This window comes from Patella vulgata, chromosome 2, assembly GCF_932274485.2.
Source record: "Patella vulgata chromosome 2, xgPatVulg1.2, whole genome shotgun sequence".
NCBI classification, from domain to species: domain Eukaryota; kingdom Metazoa; phylum Mollusca; class Gastropoda; family Patellidae; genus Patella; species Patella vulgata.
In genome coordinates, this window is record NC_065880.2 from 42,847,105 (window position 1) to 42,869,692 (window position 22,588).

General features: G+C 34.9%; 1 protein-coding gene across 4 annotated transcripts in view; it reads left to right on the forward strand.

The window, feature by feature from the left end:
* LOC126811394 (serine/threonine-protein kinase 33) overlaps positions 1 to 22,283 on the forward strand; it is a 69,211-nt gene extending 46,928 nt beyond the window's left edge. For 3 of the 4 annotated variants that reach the window (XM_050536981.2, XM_056098827.1, XM_050536983.2), the window contains exons 6-12: positions 460 to 547; positions 4,495 to 4,570; positions 8,456 to 8,568; positions 12,189 to 12,274; positions 12,793 to 12,966; positions 13,594 to 13,671; positions 16,888 to 22,283. In XM_050536981.2, coding sequence (XP_050392938.1) covers positions 460 to 547; positions 4,495 to 4,570; positions 8,456 to 8,568; positions 12,189 to 12,274; positions 12,793 to 12,966; positions 13,594 to 13,671; positions 16,888 to 17,058 — 786 coding nt within the window. In that variant the 3' untranslated portion in view covers positions 17,059 to 22,283. The remainder of the gene's footprint in view (positions 1 to 459; positions 548 to 4,494; positions 4,571 to 8,455; positions 8,569 to 12,188; positions 12,275 to 12,792; positions 12,967 to 13,593; positions 13,672 to 16,887) is intronic. The other variant, XM_050536984.2, reaches the window with a different exon arrangement.
* Positions 22,284 to 22,588: the final 305 nt, after the last annotated feature.

The following is a 22,588-nucleotide window of genomic DNA, read 5'->3' on the forward strand; positions in this document are numbered from 1 at the left end:
ATTTGTCTGTAGCTCGATTATTAGCCTTGGTGCATTCCGCCTCATTTTGCCAGCACGGGTCACATACATTATTGTCTGGATATATATATATATATATATATATGTCATGTCTCTTTCAAGGAATAACTTTAATGATATATATTCTCCAACCTTAAAACAATACACACAACAAAAGTAGGCCTACCACAATTTTATTTTACGACAACACAGAGAACATAGACAAATTTCATTATTCGTCTGTTAGATTGTAAAATATAACTAAGAAAAAAACATTAATTGACTTTTCTATTGACCAGAGTTTTTCTTAAAATTTAATTAATTATAATAAACTTCATATTTATCAATCATTAATTAATCAATATTTGTACTCTTTATAGTCATATCAAATTTTATATTTGTAAAGAAAGCATAGACAATATATTACAGCATTAGTGATTCATTATGTAATTTATATTCTAGGTTACAGATTTTGGTTTATCTGTAGTTAAAGATGGTGTTGGACATGATAATATGATGCAGGATGTCTGTGGTACTCCTATTTATATGGGTTAGTGCTTATTATCCCGCGCCAAACGAAGCTAGGGAGGGACATTGAAATGTGTCCCGTCTGTCCATTGTTTGTATTTTCTTTCCGGAACATATATCATAAACTGTTCAAGATATCTTTTTATATGCCCACATTTTCATGTGGACGTATACTGTTGTCGCCCCTGTCCATCAGTCCGTCCGTCCACAATTTGTTTGTGGACACTCTACAGGTCACAATTTTTATCCGATTTTGACGAAACTTGAAATATAGGTCTATATCCCAAAGATCTTGGTTCCTTTCGATATTGGCATGTATCGGACCATAACTTCATGGATTATGGCTCCTGATTGTACCAAAAAATCATGTTTTTAGCTTGTGGTCCCTTTAGAGATCACAATTTTTATCCGATTTAAAAAAAAACCCTTTTAGTATATCACCGTTACACCCTATTGATGGTTGAGTTTGAATTTCGTGAAAATCGGACCATGATTGCCGGACAAAATGACCGCTCCTTGTACAGTGGACTCTGTCACATCCGACATCGTACGGGATCGTTACAATAATTCTGATCACACAGCGTTTCGGAATACCGAGCTTTCTCCAAAACCGGAATTAATGTAACTTCGAAAACCGGAAGTATTTTTATATTGTAGCTTTGAATCACCAGAATGCTATTCCTTTTATAAATGATAAACTTTTCTGTACTTTCAAAATTTTATTACATTAAATAATTAACAATAACAATGCATGTGTACAATATATTCATAAAACCATTTACATGTAATATCAATGCATGCGTACAATATATTTATAAATATCAATGCATGTAATCGTTTAAAGTAGTTTGCTTAAGATTACCGGAATCATATCGTAAGGCGGAGTCCTGGACAACATCTTCTAACAAATGAATTATTGTGATCATCTTTTTGTCCTTAATCTGTGCGAAGTGTTTAATGTCGTTGAGCATGCGTAGGCATTTTGAATAGGTCAAGTCTGTCGTTAATGTATATTCTTCATCGTCCCCGATTGAGTTTTTCAAGCCAATCAGAGTAAATGGCACCTGTCATCCATGCTTTGCGATTGGCCGACCAATTGACTGGCAGGTTGATCTAGTCCACTCCCTTAAAACATCTCGTGTTCTCTGCTTTACCGATCACAATGTGTCATTGTGCTGACGTCTTCAAATTTTGAGTTGGTGTAAAATCGTTTCTTACTGCAGTTTAAATTATCGGCAAATTTCTGTTTAAATTCATCTTACGCTTTAATATGTTTGACACTGTAGCTCGGCCAATTTAATACTTAACGGCTAAATCCTTCTGCGCAGGTCGTGGAACTTTCTCGAAATCTGCTATAAGTTGCCGCTTTACATCTAATGTCAAATCTGTTCGGGCACGCTTTGCAGGACGTTCAATCGTGGCAATTTTTATATAATGTCGCGGTATTTGACATGAGTAACTAAAATCAAATACCAAGCGCACTCTTACAAGAGATTATAAATTGTAAAATAATCAACAAAGAATTTATAACATTATCAAAGTAATCAACACAGACCGGCGCTTGCGAGTTTTAATCTCACTGATAATTGATTGGTGATTGCTTGTTAATCTTTTCTGGCTTCACACCCATTGAGTTTTAATCTCACTGATAATTGGATGCTTCGCACCCACCGGTGTCGATTCAATATAAATTATGTGACAGGACGGCTGATTGATATCAGAATCCGGAACATACAGAATTCGGACTTACCAGCGATTTTTGGGCTGAAGTAATAGGGAAATAAATCGGGACATGAAAATCATGTCGGAAGTCACAGCAATCAGGAGTGATCAGAGATCGGATGTCACAGAGTCCACTGTAGTGTAAAATATGGTCTATCAAGGTTGTGGACCCTCTAGAGGTCACAATTTTCATCCAATTTTGATGAAACCTGGAATGCATGTTTATTTCCCAAAGATCTTGGTTCCTTTCGATATTCGCGCATATTGGATCATATCCTCCTGAATTATGGCCTCTGATTGTACGAAAAATCACGTTTTTAGTTTGTAGTCCCTCCAGAGGCCAGAATTTTTATCTGATTGAAAAGAAAAAAAACGTTTGAATATATCACTGTTACACCCTAATGATAGCTGAGTTCGAATTTCGTGAAAATCCGACCAAAACTTTTACGCAGATAGTGTAAATATATGGTATATTAAGGTTGTGGACCAGTGATGGGATTTTGCCCGTATATTCCGGACATGTCCGACGCTATTTTCCAAACGTCTTAAATTATCCGACCAGGAATATGCCCAATCGGACATCAAGACATGGTAAATAATATTCAAAATTCCAAACTTAATATAGTGTACTGAGTGTATAACTATCACTCAACCCGATTATCGTTGATAATAGGCTGAATTGATTAGGTAATTAAGTGATCAACGTATTTATCGTTTTATACCGTCTATACACCTACCTTGATTAACTACTTAATCTGCCCTGATTGGCTGACTTAATTCTTTGTCGGACAATTCATCAATTCAATCCTGAACAGAAGTCATTGCTTCTGCCTTCTCCTTTGTCGGACTATATGTCAATCCAATAAACTTAATCTATGTGATTAACCTGTGATTTCTCCAATGTCTCACGTTTTAATCCCCTTCTTGTCGGCCATAGACATTAGTCATATATGTCACATATCCTAATAGTATATAACACCCCAAATCAATATACATTGTGTCCGATAACTTGTCTGTGATATTTCTTCAGTGGAAGCCGAAGTTAAATAAAGCTATTTCACACACACGCAAAATGAAAGTAGAAATCTTGCGAGACACGTGAAATTAAGAGGTGTAAACATGCCGAATCTATATAATATTGGGAGAAAAGATTCTATTTTGATGGCATATTGTCGGATTTATGATCATATTTTGAGCGGGGTTTATGTTTTTAAGTAAATAAATAAACACGCTAAGAAATGTTGACGAATATTTTTATTTTATTTAGAACAGGTTTCGCTTTAGTTTTTATATTTTACGTTGACATTTTATTGCTTTAAATCTTCCTAGTGCAAAAACGGTAAATTTCACCTTTTGACCTCCAGGGTCACTAAGACTAAAGGTGAATTCAGCAAGTTTACATTTTTATTGAAAGTGTGATTACTTTCGATCATTTTCAGGTTCTTTTCATAATACAAGAATGACTGCGCATTCTTTCAGTGCAAATGAACTCATTTGACCTTTGACCTTGAATATCTCAAAAACGCCCCAACTGCGGACTGATTACCACTCAGCATTGCATTCTACGCAAAATTTTACTCTAGAAAAGTTGGGTCTGGTTTTGTGCCCATTTGATGGACGGACCCCCTCACTGAGCCTCCAGACTATTAGACTTTAAGATCTTTTACATTCATTGGTTGTTTGTCAAAGTACTAGTTGGATTTAATTCATATTTACAGAGATGCTTCATTGGGCCTTATATTAGGGAAACTCGAAATTTAAATAGATTGTTCATTATGGTATAAGGAATAACACTATCAAATTTCCAAATTTTGAAAGCTTTTTTCAGTTATCTTGGCAGTGATATTTTGATTTTCATAGCTTGTGAACACGATACAGAGATTGTTCATTTGATCCTAAGGAAGAACTCTATTGATATTCAGAAATTTCCAAATGTATATTGCAGAATTTTTTCACCATTTACATTTTAATTATTGAAATCTTGTGATCTCTATACAGGACAAATTTCTGAACAGACGTTAGTGTGTTTTATCCTTGAAGCACAATAATGAATCCTGTCAAATTTTAAAAATTTGTTTTGCAGGAATTTAGAGCCAATTCTAATGACTTTGCTGATACTTGTTAGTCAGTCTGTTTTTTCGAAAAAAATTATGAATTTGTGTTAAATGTTTAAATACAAAGACAAACAAAATAATTATAACATTTCTAAGCAATGACATGTATTTTATTTCATCTCTTTTATTTTAGCACCAGAAATAATAGATAATAAAACATATAGTCAGATGTGTGATGTATGGGCTATGGGTGTTATTATGTATATGTTGTAAGTACACTAATGTTAGCAATAAAACAAACTAAAATATTGATTTATTTACTCTAATGTATTTTTATACGCCCACATTTTCATGTGGACGTATATTGCCGTTGCCCCTGTCCATCCATCCACAATTGTATGTGGACACTCTACAGGTCACAATTTTTATCCGATTTTTGACGAAACTTGGAATATAGGTTTATCTCCAAAAGATCTTGGTTGCTTTCGATATTGGCATGTATTGGACCGAAACTTCATGGATTATGGCCCCCGATTGTACGAAAAATCAAAAATCACGTTTTTTAGCTTGTCGACCCTTTAGAGGTCACAATTTTTATCCGATTTTGTTGAAACTTGAAATGTAAGTTTATAACACAAAGATCTTGGTTCTTTCGATATTCGCGCATATCAGAACGTAACTTCCTGAATTATGGCCCCTGGTTGTATGAAAAATCGCATTTTTAGCTTCTGGTCCCTATAGAGGTCATAATTTATATCCGATTTAAAAAAACGTTTTAGTATATCACCGTTACACCCTAAGGATGGTTGAGTTCGAATTTTGTGAAAATCAGCCCAAAACTGACAGACAAAATGGCCATCTCTCGTTCTCAAATAGCGTAAAAATAAGGTATATATCTAGAGGTCACAATTTTCTTCTGATTTTGATGAAACTTAAAATATATATTTATAACCCATAGATTTTGGTTCCTTTCGATATTTGCGCATATCAGATCGTAACTTCCTGAATTATGGTCCCTGATTGTACGAAAAATCGCTTTTCATACGCCCACATTGAAATGTGGTCGTATATTGTTGTCGCCTCCGTCTGTCGGTCCGGCGTCCACAATTACTTGTGGACGCTCTATAGGCTAAAGTTAATATCCGATTGACTTTAAATTTATACACAGTGTTTGAGGTCACGAGACGAAAAAGCCTATTGCTTTTTAGGGATTTCCGATAATTACTGCCAGAGTTATGGCCCTTGATCACTTTGAAAATCTTGTGAACGCTCTAGAATCTAAAGTTAATATGCAATTGACTTTAAATATATACACAGTGTTTGAGACCGTGAGATGAAGAATCATATTTATTTTCAACGATTTCGGATAATTACTGCCAAAGTTATGACCCTTGATCACTTTGAAAAATCTTGTGATGAACTAGAGGCTATAGTTATCATCCGATTGACTTCAGATTGATACAGAGTTTAAGGTCTTTCGATGAACAAGTATATCGATTTTCAATGAATCTTTATGACTTGAACAGCTAAATCCATGATGTTAAAAGTTTTGTATACTAAACGTTAGCATGGGGCAGAACTTTATAAAAACCAAACAAATTCTAATGGTTTTCTGATAATTACTTAATGAGTTGTTACCCTTTATCAGATTTTTATGTATTATAAATGTTTCATTACCGAAAAAAGTAAAAATATGCTGTGGGCGTATGTTTCGTTGCCTGGCAATCTATCTTTGTTTAGCTTGTTCTCTATCCATCTCTTGCAAAATGTGGGCGTATCCTGCCTGGCAGCTGCTGGTTACAATGAGTGAAACATCTTGTTTAAATTACCGATAGCAATCACTTGGATAATTACACCATTTTTATACGCCCACATTGAAATGTGGTCGTATATTGTCGTCACCCCCAATTTAAAAAAAAATGTTTGATTATATCACCGTTACACCGTAATGAAGGTTGAATTCGAATTTTGTGAATATTGGACCAAAATTACCGGACAAAATGGCCGCTTGTACGCGAATAGTGTAAAAATATAATATATCAATGTTGTGGACCCTGTAGAAGTCACAATTTTAATCCTATTTTGATGAAAATTGAAATGCATGTTTATAGCCCAAAGATCTTGAATCCTTTCGATATTTGCGCATATCTGATCGTAACTTCCTGAATTATGGCACCTGATTATACGAAAAATCGCCTTTTTTAACTTGTGGTCCCTCTGGAGGTCACAATTATTATCTGATTTTAAAAACCGTTTGATTATATCACCATTACACCGTAATGAAGGCTGACTTCGAAGTTCGTGAAAATCGGATCAAAACTGCCGGACAAAATGGCCGCCGCTTGTGTAAAAATATGGTATATTACGGTTGTGGACCCTGTAGAGGACACAATTTTGATCCGATTTTGATGAAACTTGAAATGCATGTCTATAACCCAAAGATCTTGGTTGCTTTCGATATTCATGCATATCAGATTATATCCTCCTGAATTATGGCCGCTGATTGTACAAAAGATCATGTTTTTCGTTTGTAGTCCCTCTAGAGCCCAGAATATTTATCTGATTGAAAAAAAAAAAAAATTTGAATATACACCCTGAATTATGTCCCCTTGTACGAAAAATCGCATTTTTAAGCTTGTGGTTCCTCTAGAGGTCACAATTATTATCTGATTTAAAGAACTGTTCTAATATATCACCGTTACACCGTAATGTTGGTCGAGTTCGAATTTTGTGAAAATCGGACGAAAACTGCCAGACAAAATCCCCCCCCCCCTACGCAAATAGTGTAAACATCTAGTATATCAAGGTTGTGGACCCTCTAGATGTCACAATATTGATCCGATTTTGATGAAACTTGAAATGCATGTTTATAACCCAAAGATCTTGGTTGCTTTCCATATTTGCGCATATCGGATCATAACTTCCTGAATTGAAAAATCACGTTTTTATCTTGTTCTCTATCCATCTCTTGCAAAATGTGGGCGTATCCTGCCTGGAAGCCGCGGGTATATTCTTCTTATTGTCCCTCGCCTTTCGAAAAAAGCAGGGGACTATTAAAATGGGTCTTATTAAAGTGTGCCTGTCTGTCTGTCTGACTTTGGTTATAATTAAGTGAGAGTGATGAAACTCGTTTGATGATGAGAATTTTCTTCTTAGGCTAAGAAGCGATAAGCAATTTGATTGGTCAAGACTTTGGTACATAACAACTCTGCTTTTAAATCAGATAGAATGTTTAAACTTGATTTAGATGTTCATTAGGTGAATGTCTTGACTGAGTTCAATGATTAATATTTCCCGCGAAAGCTAAGCAATTTCTTTGACTTTGATTCTGTCTGATAGAGAGAAATGAAATGAAATGGGGTTTAACGTCCTACTGTTTTGCTCCGAATTGGGCAAATGAAGACGGTCATACGCCATACAGTGTGCTATGAGTGAAATTTTGCCCTGACAGCGGCACTACAGCCTACTCTTATATCTAATTACAATTGTCAAGGGATTATTTACGTGCACGCCAATGTGTACATGGGACCTTGGTTTTTTGTCCAATCTGAACGACTAGACAGCTGTCCTTGTCAGGCCCTCCGTCCTGCATCGCAGGGGGGTTGGATGGCCAAATGGTTAGCACGAGCGCGCTGTAACATACGGTTTGTCACTGAGTCAACTGACTGGGTTTCGATTCCCCGGTTGTACGTGACAAGGAGTAGGGTCGCCTGTCCAACCCCATGGGTTTTCTCCCCGGGCCTTCCGGTTTCCTCCCACTGCTAAAGACCCCTACGCGCAAGCGAATTATTGAAATAAAATTGAACCATGTGTCCCGAAATGACCTAGTTTGTGTTGAGTGGACGTTAAACCCCATTTCTCTCTCTCTCTCCCGTCCTGCATCACTGACAAGGGGGAACCATGCCGGAAAATCTGGATGAACTTTCTCGATCAAACATCCGACCTCCAGGCTAGCGAGCCAGCGTCTTACCCACTTAGCCAACGTGGCTCCCCGATAGAGAGTGATGAAACTTAGTGTATAGTTGATAATCAGTTTGATTGCACGATACTTTTGAAAAAGTTCATGTGCAATTAATTAATATGTGTCATCTATTTATTTTGGGATTTCGACGGGGGATATCAGCCTCACTTTCGGCTTGTTACTGTTATTATAGATTATGTGGTTGTCCACCGTTTAATGCAGCAGATGAAGAAGGGTTATATGAAATGATCAAGAAAGCAGAAGTAAAGTTTGAAGAATCTGCATGGAAGGACATATCAGGCGAAGGTATTAAAAAAAAGCATGTTTTGTAATATTACAGTTGCCAAGATGTATAATGAAATGAATTAGATATATTGTATTCTTTAATTCTGTGATACATTTAGTTTTTATATGTCCACATTTTCTTGTGGACGTACTATATATGCCATTGCCCCTGTCTGGATGTCCGTCCACAATTTGTTTGTGGACACGCTACAGGTCACAATTTTTATCTGATTTTGACGAAATTTGAAATATAGGTCTATCTTCCAAAGATCCTGGTTCCTTTCGTTATTGGCAACTATCGGACAATAACTTCATGGATTATGGCCCCTCATTGTATGAAAAAATGACGTATTTACCATGTGGACACTCTAAAGTTCACACTTTTCATCTGATTTTGCTGAAACTTGAAATGCAGGTTCCTTTTGATATTCGTACATATCAGATCGTAATTTCCTGAATTATGGCCCCAGATTGTACTAAAAACCATAATTTTAGCTTGTGGTCCCTCTGGAGGTCACAATTATTATCAGATCTAAAAAAACGTTCGAATATATCACCGTTACAGTGTAATGTCAGTTCAGTTTGAATTTTGCGAAAACCGGACCAAAATTGCCGGACAAAATGGCCGCCCCTCCTACGCAAAGAGTGTAAAAATATGGTATATCAAGGTTGTGGACCCTCTAGAGGTCACAATTTGATCCAGCCATGAAACTATCATTATGTATAGCATTCGTTGTAAAACTAATTCGGAGAGATTTTGATTTGACAGTTTTTACGTATTTTTGAAACAGGTTTTGAAGTGTTTTGGTTCTGTTATGCAAGACCTTTTTCGACGTTCCAAAATAAAAGTTTGGTGCTAAGACCACCTAAAGATACATTTTAAATGTTCCTATTATTATTTAGAACAGGTTTCGCTTTAGTTTTTATATTTTACGCTGACATTTATTGCTTTAAATCCTCCTAGTGCTAAAATGGAAATATTTCATCTAATGACCTATAATGACAAAGAACAAAGTTGAATTTAGCAAGTTTACATTTTTATTGAAAAGGTGATTACTTTTGATCATACTGAGTGTATATATATCAATCAACCCAATTATCGTTGATAATAGGCTGGATTGATTAAATAATTAAGAAATCAACGTATTTACCGTGTGATATACTGTCTATACACCTACCTTAATTAACTACTTAACCTGCCTTGACTGACTGACTTAATCCTTTGTCGGACAATTCATCAATGCAATCCTGAACAGATGTCATTGCTTCTCCTTTGTCGGACTATGTATCAATCCAATAAGACTCAAGAGTGATGATAAACTTAATCTACATGAGATTAACTTGGGGTTTCTCCATTTTCTGACATTTTAATCTCCTTGATATCAGTCGGCAACATCTAGAAACTAGTCATATATGTCACATATCCTATTATATCTGTTAACTTGTCAAACACACCACACACACATACACACACACGTTCACCTGGTTATAATACAATAGCCGAAAACAAAAGTAGAAATCTTGTGAGACGAGTGAAATTACGAGAGATGTAAACGTGACAGTTATCTCATGGAAAATGTCAGAGAAAAGATTCTATTTTGATGCATATTCTCGGGTTTATGATAATATTTTGAATGGGGTTTATGTTTTCAAAAAAAGAAATAAACAAGCTGAGAAATGTCGACAAATATTCCGAATTTGATTGTAGTGTAAGTAGTTAATAGTTGAGCACTATTATTTAGCAGATGATGTCACTCGCTCTGTATCATGGAGTGTCACTTACTGCCAAAAAATTTATAAAACGAATGCCGGACTTCTCCTGAAAAAAGTGTCGACCTAGACCCCGAAAAATATGTTAATTTGGGAGGATTATTACTGGCATGAATTTGATAAAAAGTACGGGTCGGGAGTATAGTAGACACATATTTGTTTTAAAGGCTAAGAATACAGTTTTTGCCAAAATGACATTACTTCCTGTGAAAATTTTATGAAAATCGAATAATAATTGACACTTTTATAGACCAAAAACCTCGAAAAGTGACTTGTAGAAAGTCGTCTATTTCTCTGCAACTGTACAAGTTAGGTATCCTATTTGTTGATTGGAATCAAATATAATTTTAAAAACATTACAAATCAGACTCATTTGAATAATATACCTGTTTTGAAGGCTAAAAATACAGTTTTTGCCCAAATGACGTCATTTAATCCGGCGACAGTGAAAATATTAAATTGGATTAACCTAGTCAAAAGTGGCATTAGGCATCAAGTGGTGAAAAAATTGAAAATTGAATGATAATTGACTCCTTTAAATGCAAAATAATGTGAAAAGTGATCGTGCAAAATTTCCTATTTCACGGCAACTGCTCATATTACAAACTAATTTTGACATAATAATACATTGTCCTCAAGTTTTTGAAAGTTGTGAAGAAATAGGCCGCTTGGCATATGTATTGCTTATAGCCTAAGGATGGCAACTATTGATTTTGGTGCATGCCCCAACCCCCAGGGGCAGAGCCAGGCACAATTCTGAATGGTTTATCTTGGAACTTGGTATACTTACTCCTTGTACCCTAAGGACAACAACTATTGATGTTGGTGCATGATCCCCAACCCACTTACTCGCCCTTCGGGCGGTGCCACGCCCACTTTTTGTTGATATTCTGTCTGTAAATGATATACAGCTTGCAATTATTAACAGATTTGGATCCAATTCAGAATGATCCAGCATAGGGTTGAACCTATTTATAATGGTCCAAGACTCCATGTCCAACTTGGATCATCTTTGAACTTGGCATATTTATTCCTTATACTGTAAGGATAGCAATTATTTATTTTTTTTGTTAATTTTTATCTGTAAATACTCTACAGGTTGCAATAATTAACAGATTTTGCTCAAATTCAACATATTAATCATTTCAATAAGAGGGTGGTACCAATTTATATTGTTCCGTATCGATCCCCCCAGGGGCAGAGCCACACCCAATTTTTGTATTTATTGTCTACAGACTGCAATTCTGAATGGATCATCTTTGAATTTTGCAGATTTATTCCTTATACCGTAAAGACAGCAACTATTTATTTTGGTGCAGGCTCCGACCCCCTTGGGCGGTGTCACACCCACGTTTTTGTTAATATTTAGTCTGTAAATTTAGCAAAATAAACCCAACACCCCTAACCTTCTTTGCCTCTTGTCATATTGCAGTCATTGCAGCCATTTCATATTTCATTCATATTTAAAAAGTACCATATCAATCAAAGTGGAAATGTGGACATTTTTTGCAGTGTTAGCGATGCTCTTGTTTTGTTTTGAGAAAGGAATCTGTTTTACTCTCTGATGGAAAATTATCTATGATAATATAATAAGCATGTAGTACCAAGATTGTGGAGTGTTGACCCTCTAGAGATCGCCATTTTTATCTGATTTTGATGAAACGTAAAATTTATGTTTTTATCACAAAGAAAGATCCGGCTCCTATTGATATTGATGCATGTCGGACTGTAACATCCTTGATTATTGCCCCCAATTGTACGAAAAATCAATTTTTTTTATATATTTTTTTTTTTTAGCTTGTTCTCTGTCCATCTCTTGCAAAATATGGGCGTATCTTGTATGGCAACCACTTGTTTTATGTATATTTTAGCAAAGAACTGTATAGAGAGAATGTTACGTTGTGATCCTGCTCACAGAATAACTGCTGGTGAAGTTCTTGATCATTCCTGGATAACGGTAAATTCAATCGTTAACTCTGAAAAGAAAATGAAAGGAATTGGGTTTTACTGTTACGCACAAACTGTGCTATGTGCTATAATATAAATTGGCCGAGACAGGCACTACGGATTACTCTTTATTTCAAAGTCCAGTTGGCAAGTGTTCTTTTACGTGCACATCAACATCTACCGGGGACCTTGGTTTTCCACGCCATCCAACCTACTAGTAGTACTAGATACTGCTCCTTGCAAGGCTCTCTGTCCTGCATCACTGACAAGGGGCAACCATCCTGGAAAATCTTTAATTTAGTTTCTAGATAATATGATTTCATGGAGGTAGAAAAAATGTATATCTGCTCCCAGTCCTAATTGTAATTCTAGAAAAATTACTGTTATTCTGAAGGCAATTATTGGCTTTACATTTTGGATAATCCCTTTTCATGTGTTTAAAAACAAAAGAATCTCATTCACATATCTTAATGGCAACATTTTTCTTCAAAACAATGTTACATGTTAAAGATATTTTGTGTTTTCCAGGGAGAATCACATGACAATTCACGTCCAACGAATGTTCTTGAAATGATGCGAATGTTCCGTGAAGAGGAGGATACCACAGATAATTTAGTCAATGGTGGGATTGAAGTTAAATTGGACAGTGAACACAATGATGAAGATGTAACTGAAAATGGCACAAGTTCATCTCAAACTAAAGTAAGAATTTCAACAGTGTCAATATAATGAATAACATTATGTATATTACTACCAGAAGTAACCAATATCACCCCCACATATTACCAGTGGTAATTTCCAGGTACAGGTCACTCTCTGCTATTGATATTTACGATCATGAGGTACTCCCTTAATAAAGATTCTGTCATATTTACAATCATGCGGTACTCCCTTAGTTTAGATTCCTTCATTGATTTAAAAATTTTAGTGGCACAATAAATTAGTATGTCTGTCATTTACCTAGAGCTAACTTATGAGATGTGCCAAAGGGAGATAATAACGTATTTAACACCTAACTTATTTCCATGTCATCTTTTAGAGGCATTTAATAACTGGATAGAGCGATAAACTATAACAGCTATTGGTATATTTGGGCAATGTTTCAAAGAGTATTCTCTCAAACTTGTATTTGAGGTTCTCCTGAACCATTTATTCTCCAAAGAAATAAGGTCATCAGGGCAAAATACTGTTATTTTAATTAAAATAGAAAACATAAACTTTTAGAAATCGATGAAATCAAAATAAGATTTTTATAGGAAAAAAATATTAAAGCATTGTAAATAGTTAAGCTTGTTTGCAATAAAAATGATTTTCTTTGTCTGCTTATAGGATACAACAAATCGTAAAGGATCAGGTGTCAAAAAGGCATCTTCTACTTTAGCTTCTTCTTCATCTACAAATACTTCAGTAAGTTGGGGATTTGTGAGTGGGTGAATGGTCATAACTATTTGGTCTTTTTGTTCCTTTTCAACAAGGCTACGTTTTGACCCAAAGGTTGTCGGTTGCAAGTAGTATGGTTGCATGCCTAGTTTCAAAAAAGAAATTACTGTAATGCTATAAATGTAACTAACAACAGGCCACGAAATTTTACGCGAACGATACCAATCGGTTACGTGCGGTCACGCCAGCTCAAAACTATGCAACCGATTTCCTGGTTATGCAAATTGAAATATTGGTTACGTTAACAAATTTCATTAACAAATTTATTCACGTTTGATCAATTTTTATACAGGATGACTTTGTGACTCAGGTCTAAATTATTTGTATTATAGCACAAACTCCATTCATTCATTCATTTCATTTCTCCATCTGACCGGTACTTTGACAGGTACTTTGACAGATCACGTATTTTAACGCCGAAGGCTATTGACCAGTTGCAAGCAGGTTGTTTTAAAAATGCCCCCCACCTTTATTCTTTAAATGATTAGTTATGCCATAAATATTTGAAAGTGTACCTTTGGATTTTCAAACACAAAATGAGAAATGCGTTTGACTATTTAACATGCCAGCTGTATATAGCCAAAGAATTTACTACATGTTTCCATATCTTTTTTAACTATAGCCACGGTAGTACCAATGACCCGTATGTATATCGTCAACTTTGATCCCCTCCGGCATCGCTCGAAGGATAATGTAAACGATTGTACTGTCCTGTCAATTTTAATATTATTTCATGACATCAAACTATTCTGTTTCCTTTTGAGACTTTGTGTATAGAGTGCCGAGGTTAATAAATACTGTTTGTCAATCAGTCGCTACCTTTGAGTGAGGCTATCTCATGCTACGTCTACGTGCTTGGAAGAATGATTACAAATGACAAGTATAATATAAAGTACGTCTGTAGCTACCATTCCTGGTTTTTGAAGGTCAGATATGATATAAAAATAAAAATCCATTAGTAATTTTTGGAACCGATTCCCCTCAGCATCAGAACCTTGATTAAAGTCATAAACACTTAACCTCAAAATATAATATTACATATAAAAGAATATAAATTAATATAAATTAGTCATGTTATTTCTTTAAAAAATACATTCACTGCTAGTGGAAATGAATAATAGCACCATTTAAATCTGGATAAAACATGAAAATAGCGCAACCATTTCATGTAACAAATTGGTTACGCAATGGTCATCTGGCGTAACCAATGAAAATGGTTACGCAGAGCATAAACCCATAACCATTTTTCTGGTTACGCCAAAATTTGAAATTTCGTGGCCTGTAACAATCTGATTAAAAAAACAGATCCTATTTCGTTCCATTCTGGGGGGTTGGATGGCCGAATGGTTAGCACGTGCGCGCTGTATCATAAGGCCTGTCATTGAGTCAACTGGTGTGGTTTCGAATCACCGGTTGTCCGTGACAAGGAGTAGGGTCGCCTGTTCAATCTCGTGGGTTTTCTCTGGATCCTCCGGTTTCCTCCCACTGCTAAAGAACCCTACGCGCAAGCGAATTATTGAAATAGAATTAAAACCATATGTTAGTCCCGAAATGACCTAATTTTTGTCGAGTGGACGTTAAACCCCATTTCTCTCTCTCTCTCGTTCCATTTTTTATAGTTCTAAATTTCATTTTACTAGTCTTTACTACACTATACTAGGATCTGGAAGAGTTGTTATATAATCCATTTTCTGGTTGATGTGAGGGATTCGCCAATGAAACGGTATGTTGCGACGAGTTCTTGGTGTGCGGGTTTCCCACCAGAAACATCAACCCTGATTGGGTAATCAAATGTTTGACCTCATAGGGTCAAAAGCCACTTGTGTGACCCCTGACGTGACCTTTCACTACAATCAGTCTGATCTTCATGTAGTGCTGCTACAGTGGTGGAGGCCATCAAAAGTATGAAAAAAAAAAAGAAATGAAATATAAATCTGTTTTTTTTTTTAATCAGATTGTGTAACTAAAAGGGGAGCCACGGTGGCTAGGTGGTTAAGACGCTGGCTCACTAGCCTGGAGGTCGGGTGTTCGATCCCTGCATTGGCCGAGAAAGTTCATCCTGATTTCCCGACGTGGTTTCCCCTTGTCAGTGGTGCAGAACGGAGGGCCTGACAAGGACAGCTGTCTAGTCCTTCGGATGAGATGAAAAACCGAGGTCCCGTGAATGCACGTAAAAGATCCCTTGGCAGTTGGAATTCGATATAAGAGTAGGCGATAGTGCCGCTGCCCAGGCAAAATTTCCCTCATAGCACACTGTATGGCGTATGCCCGTCTTCATTAGCCCAGTATAAGAGCAGAACAGTAGGACGTTAAACCCCATTTCATTTCATTTCGTGTAACTAAAAAGGGATAATCTTGATGAATGGACTGATATGGTTCAGTGGGTTGGTTGATGGGAGCCATGGTGGCTCAGTGAGGAAGACATTGGCTCACGAACCTGAAGGTCCCGTGTTCGATCCCTGCATTGGCTGTGAAAGTTCATCGGGATTTGTCAGGGGTGCAGGACAGAGAGCCTGGCAAGAGTCAACATATAGCTGTTAGGATGGGATGAAAACCGAGGTCTGGTGTACACATTGGCTTACACTTAAAAGATCCCTTGACAGTTACAGTTGATATAAGAGTAGGCTGTAGTGCCACTGTCCAGGCAAAATTTCCCACATGGCACATTACATGGCGTGTGCCCATCTTCATTAGCCCAGTCAGAGAAGAACAGTAGTTGGGTTGGTTGATATTATTCTTTGTTCGGTCAGCACATGTTTGTTCCCCCATATTCTCTTATTCACACGATTGTTACTTTTCTCTGAATATCCCAAAAGAGCTCATTATCGAGATGAATAATATCTGATAGTGGAATGTTTTGTATTGGCCTATTTCCTATTATACAGTACAACCACATCATATGATTTACCACAAAAGATTGACAGATTTGCATGAAATCTGCTGTACATATGTAAAAACATGACCATAGACGGCAATATGGATGAATTTTCCTTGGTGAAAATTGAAGTGATACCCTGGCAATATCAATGGAAACTATTAATTATGAAGAAGAATTATGTTGGCTGGTCACGCTGGTGTTCATAATGTTTAGGAAATATGTACTATTATGTGGAATTTATAATATTGCTTGTTCATATGTTTATTTCTATAAGAATTACTAAAACCTTTTTTTTCTTTTCACAGATGAAAACCAAACATTCCACTGGAAGTTCAAATTCAACTGGTGCATCCAAGATCAGCACTGGATCTAAATTACATTCAAATAATGTTAAACATTCTGTTAATACAAAAACTAAGCCTACTGTGGATACAAAAACTAAGCCTACTGTGGCTCATAAAACAAAGAAAAAATGAAGTATAGTGAAGTTTAGCAATAACAAGATAGAAAAACCAAGATCTGTAGAGGACTCGGTCTCATAAGGAAATAAAGGAATTGTGCCAGACACCCCAAAAAAACTCATTTGGACGGAAATGAGTGTGCTGAACTTTTTTCTTTTTTTTTTCCATAAAAATATATGTGTTTAACAAATATTCTTTGAAGTCTGGCATTAGTTTAATATTTAATTCTAATATTTAATTGAAATGTTGCAATCTGATTAGATAACAAATCAAATGCTTTTTGGTTTCGCCATATATAACCATGCTCGACTCAAGAACCAAGACAGCTTTTTCTAATATAGACATTATCCAATTACATTGCCTGTTCAGTTGTAAATTTGGGAGATACTAAACTATATTGGCTAATTGAATATTCCAAGTCACAGGGTCAGTATTTACCCAATTGACTACTTCAGATATACATTTATAATAAAATTTAAAATGAAAGAAAAAAGAATTTTGAAGTTTTTTATTTTTTTGTATGATCAGATTGTGACATGTTAATGATTGACAAGTAATAGAGGAAAAATTGATGTAAGTGCTGTGTGAATTAGTTTTATTTCTTCAACTTGTATTTATAGTTTTAATTGGATTTGTTTATTGTTAGGTATATATAATGATAGTTTCCGTCTATATATATATATATTTGTATGTATGAACCATTTCTTCTAGCAAAACTTATCAATGAACTTTCCTCGCATGTTGTATATATCATGTACATTCCTTAGACATAGAGAGGTGAAATGAAATGTAATGGGGTTTAACCTAGACATATAGAGGTTTGATGTTGGTATGATGTAATCACTGTGATAGACTGCTTACAAACTATTTAAAAAGAACATTTATATTTAATGAAACTGTGTGTACTTCGTATTATATTTATTATTAACTTATAAATCTAACCTATTTATTGTAATAGAAATTCAGAATAAATTGTATTTAAAGTCGACTTCGCATATAACGGACACCTCGGGACCGGAAGAAATCGTCGGTTATGAACGGTGTCCGTTATACAAAAAACGTATTAAGAAGACTTTTGAAATTTTCTTGAGGAAGAAGACTAAAATTTACTTTTGAACAAATTGAAATCTCAAAATTTCCGTTTTTATTCAGGATTTCCGTGTGTGTGTGTGGAATCGCTGTTGTTCCTGGGCTAAATTTTCCCAGAAAAATGTTTCCCATAAAATCAGTATGGATATTTTCTGGGAAAAGTATTCCAGTCACCGATAATAAAATCAGTAATATCATCATTTTGTTCTGCTTATTCGAGAGTCCGTTATAAAAATGGACTTTAACAGGGACCGATGAAAATCGTCTGTTATAAACGATTGTCAGTTACACAGTGTCCGCATTAAATGACTTTGAAAATAAGAAAATTCTATTACAAAAATCAGGACCAAACTGTTGTGTCCGTTATAAGCGATTGTTCGTTATATGTGGAGTCTACTGTATTCCTTTCCAAGACGACCTATGCTACACTTTCACATTTATGACTCAACACAACTTAACAATGACTCGATTATTTAGTTATTTTCAGTTCAAAAGAAATCTGGAAATAAAAAATGTTTTCTACCAATCACGTCAAGTGAGTGCTGAACTGACAATATGATATTAATTTAAATGTGATTAAAACGACTCTATAATGAAACTGAACTGTTTTATGCTGAATTCTATGTATGAATAAGACGTACATATATTTCTATTAAATTTTGTTATACAGTACTGCTGAAATTTTTAATTTTTTTTTATTTTATCCATCCATATTACATAATTATATACCGTACTGCTGCTGAAATGTCCAATTCTTCCACTCAAAATTGAATTTTTTTTTTATTTTCTGACCATATTTTATCGGCATTATAATCAGTATTCTTGGAAAAACTCTTGATCTGTCTCCGTCCATATAATTATAATTTATTTAATTAGTTCTATTAATAAAAATATATATACTGCTGATTTGTTTTTTTTGGTTTTTTTGTTATGGGATGTTTTTGTATATAGTATAACTAATTATTGTGATATATTTATTGTATGCAATCTAATTATTTTGACATATCTATATTTGTTATTCTTATTTATAATAAAAAGATTTAATTTAAGACCTCCATCGTAAGAATAATATTTGTAAAATCAAACTGGGAAACTCATCCTGAAGTCTATATTTTTTGTCTGGCATCTACAGATGTAAATCTTAAAAGATCTAAGAGTTAGTTCCCTTGGATAGTTATCATTTTCTTGTTTTTTTTCTGGCATGAAACTAACTGGACTGATTGACTCACAAATAGGCCTATATTCACTTGAATGAGTCAAAATAAATAGTTTCACATGTTAATTTTGTAATGTATTAATAATACTGAGGTTTTTTTTTTTAAGCAAAGATAGCATGAAAAGATTATCTGCCATCCCAACATTTTTTATATTTCATTGTTAAAGAGGCAATGTGGCAAGTCCAATAAAATCTTTCATTATTTAAAGGAGCTAAAACCTCTGATAGGTAAATATAAAGTGTTGAATTGCGATGATTTGACATGTTATTTTAATAGTGTGAAGTTCCGCTACAAGGTCCTCCCTACTAAAAAAACTATACATTTTTGGAAAGCTTATAACACCAGGAACACAAATCCAGAGTGTTCCAAGCAAAATATTTGCAATAACTCAATTTAGGGGAAGATGATGATTGTCACGTAAATTAATGCTATATTTATACTAATAATGGTGAAGTTGACATCAAAGTAAATATTGGCGAAAACATCCGATGCCTTCATAATATGCACAGAATATGCTATTGGTTAAATTTTGATTTAAAGCAAAATGCAGAAAACAATGGACAGGGGAACATACGGTGTTTTGGAAATCCATTTACGGTAAAAGGAGTTATCCCCATTATAGAAAATATCAATAATTATTGATAACAGTATTTTGTTTAAAGAATTTGTTCGATAAACTGTTACTGAATAGGATTTAACTACAGACAAGGGCCTATAAAAGTTCAATCTTTTTTCAGATAAGATTTGAGGCTAAAGCTCTAACAAATATTTAAACTGAAACATAGCATCTACAGATATTTAGTTTGCTCACTGAAATAGATATGACCAAAACTAAATAATGCTGTACTGGGAGTGACAACGTTGTAATGGAGAGAAAAGAAATCAAATTAAGTTTAATGTCTTACTGTTCTGCGCTAACCCGTATAATTAAGATGAGCATACGCCATACATTATAGTTTGGGAGGGGAAGGGGGTGGGAGAGGGCATTCTCTACGTGTACAGCTAGTATTTTCTTGCTTTCCATGCAAGTGTCATCATTGTGCAAGTGGGGCATGGATACTCAGTAAGGGGCTGGCTCACTTACTGTCTGTCCACCCGCCCGTCACACTTTTTGGGACACAATAACTCTTCTAATTGAGCTAGAATTTTCAAAATTGGTGTAGGTTAATGCTTTGGGACACAATAACTCTTCTAATTGAGCTAGAATTTTCAAAATTGGTGTAGGTTAATGCTTTGATGGAGTTCGAAGGTGGTCATTTTCTGCTTAAGTTAAGCTAAGCAGAGATAAGCAATTTGATTGGTTGGTGCTTTGGGACACAATAACTTTAGTTCTAATTAAGTGAGAGTGATCACATCAACACCTTGACTAAGTTCGATAATGAACATTTTCTGCTGAGGGTAAGCAGAGCGATAAGCAATTTGATTGGTCGAGACGTTGAACACAATATTGTCTGTTTACGGTAAGCAGAGAAGTAATTTGATTGGTTGATTCTTTGGGACACACTAACTTTGGTTATAATTAAGTGAGAGCTATGAAACTCCGAGTATAGATTCATTATATTATTACCTTGACTAAATTTGACGAGACTTCTCTGCTTAGGCTAAGGAGCGGTAAGCAGTTTGATTGGTCAAGACTTTGGAACGTAACAACTCTACTTTTAATTGAGGTAGAATGTTCAAACTTGATGTTCATTAGGTGAATATCTAATAGAGAGTGATGAAACTTAATGTATAGCTGATAAGCAGTTTGATTGCTCGATACTTTTGAAAAAGATATGTTCAATTAATTATTATCTGTCATCTATTTATTTCGGGATTTCGGCGGGGGACATCAGCCTCACTGTTGGCTTGTTTTATTCTCTTCATTACAATTGCCACTCAGTATTATTATTTAGGCTTTGCCATATATCTATTTTAGTGAGAAGATTATATATTTATAGATGCTTTGTTTCAATTCAAATATCTGTTAGGAATTTAGTCTTAAATCTAATCCGAACTAAAGGTTTACAGATATATTAGTAGAAATACTGTTTTGGGAGAACTTATATCCCCCCCCCCCACCGGAATCGACGAACAGTTCATTTTTCAGGCAATGTATTTCAGTGTTTCGGGCACAAACATCAGAGAATGGAGAATGCGACCATATATCATGCGACCATATATAATTGTGTAATTAATTAAAAATAAACAATCATCACAGCTTTGTGGAAAATTTGTTTTAGTTAATGATTGATTCATTCAGATAATTCGGGTGACAAAGGAAATTGTCGCGTAAATAGGCTCAGATCCCGATTCAGTTTGTTTAATCAAATATAGTTTAAACTATTGTTTTCCCTCCAGTCCGAACGACTGGGCATTGTTCTCCCAGCCCCCCCCCCCCCCGTAGTAAATGTGGAAATGAAACAAAAGACTGTTAAAGAAACCGAATGTTTATAAATGTAGTGACAGCGATGAAGATAACGACTAACTTTGATGACATTTAAAGTGAAGAGTAACTGCGTAATTTTAATTTTCAATGATTGTTTTATTGCAATAAATAATTAATTAGTTTTTGTCTTATATCTATATTTGTTTGCAAATTACAAAATTATAGATACGGTTTCAGTTTAACTGTTTGTAATATGGCCTTAAATATCTGCCTGTAGTAAAAATAATGTAGGGTCTAATTGAAAGGGTATGTGGGTGTGGGTTTATATTTTAGTGGAAAAAAATCACGTGGTTTCAATGCAATTTACAAAACTAGAACAGATTCTGGTCTCCATTATTTCATTACCATATCTCCTTGCTCATCCAACTAGGCGCTCCGCCCATAATTTCTGGGTAAACACCCGCTCACCAACCCTTGCAGGCCCCTGGGACCCCATTCATGATATAAGTAGATCTGTATGAATATGGCAGCATGAAATAATAAAAAAAACAACAAAAAAAAAAAAACATGACATAATTGATCAAATAGAATAATTTTTTGAACAATGTAATTTTAGTAATAGTGTATTTATTCATCATTGCACATATATTTGATTTTTGATTATTGCTTGAAGTCTCGTTAAGGAGATGTTGATAAAGTGTTTTGTGATTGTTATAAAAAAATATGGTAATCTTCACTGTATATATAATAAATTCATTTAAACACCCTAAAATTTTCAGAAAATGAAATTAAAACATTAAAAAAGTGCCTTAAATTTGAAGTATACATTTCTTGAGGTATATATCATTGATAATATTGGTTGAATCACATT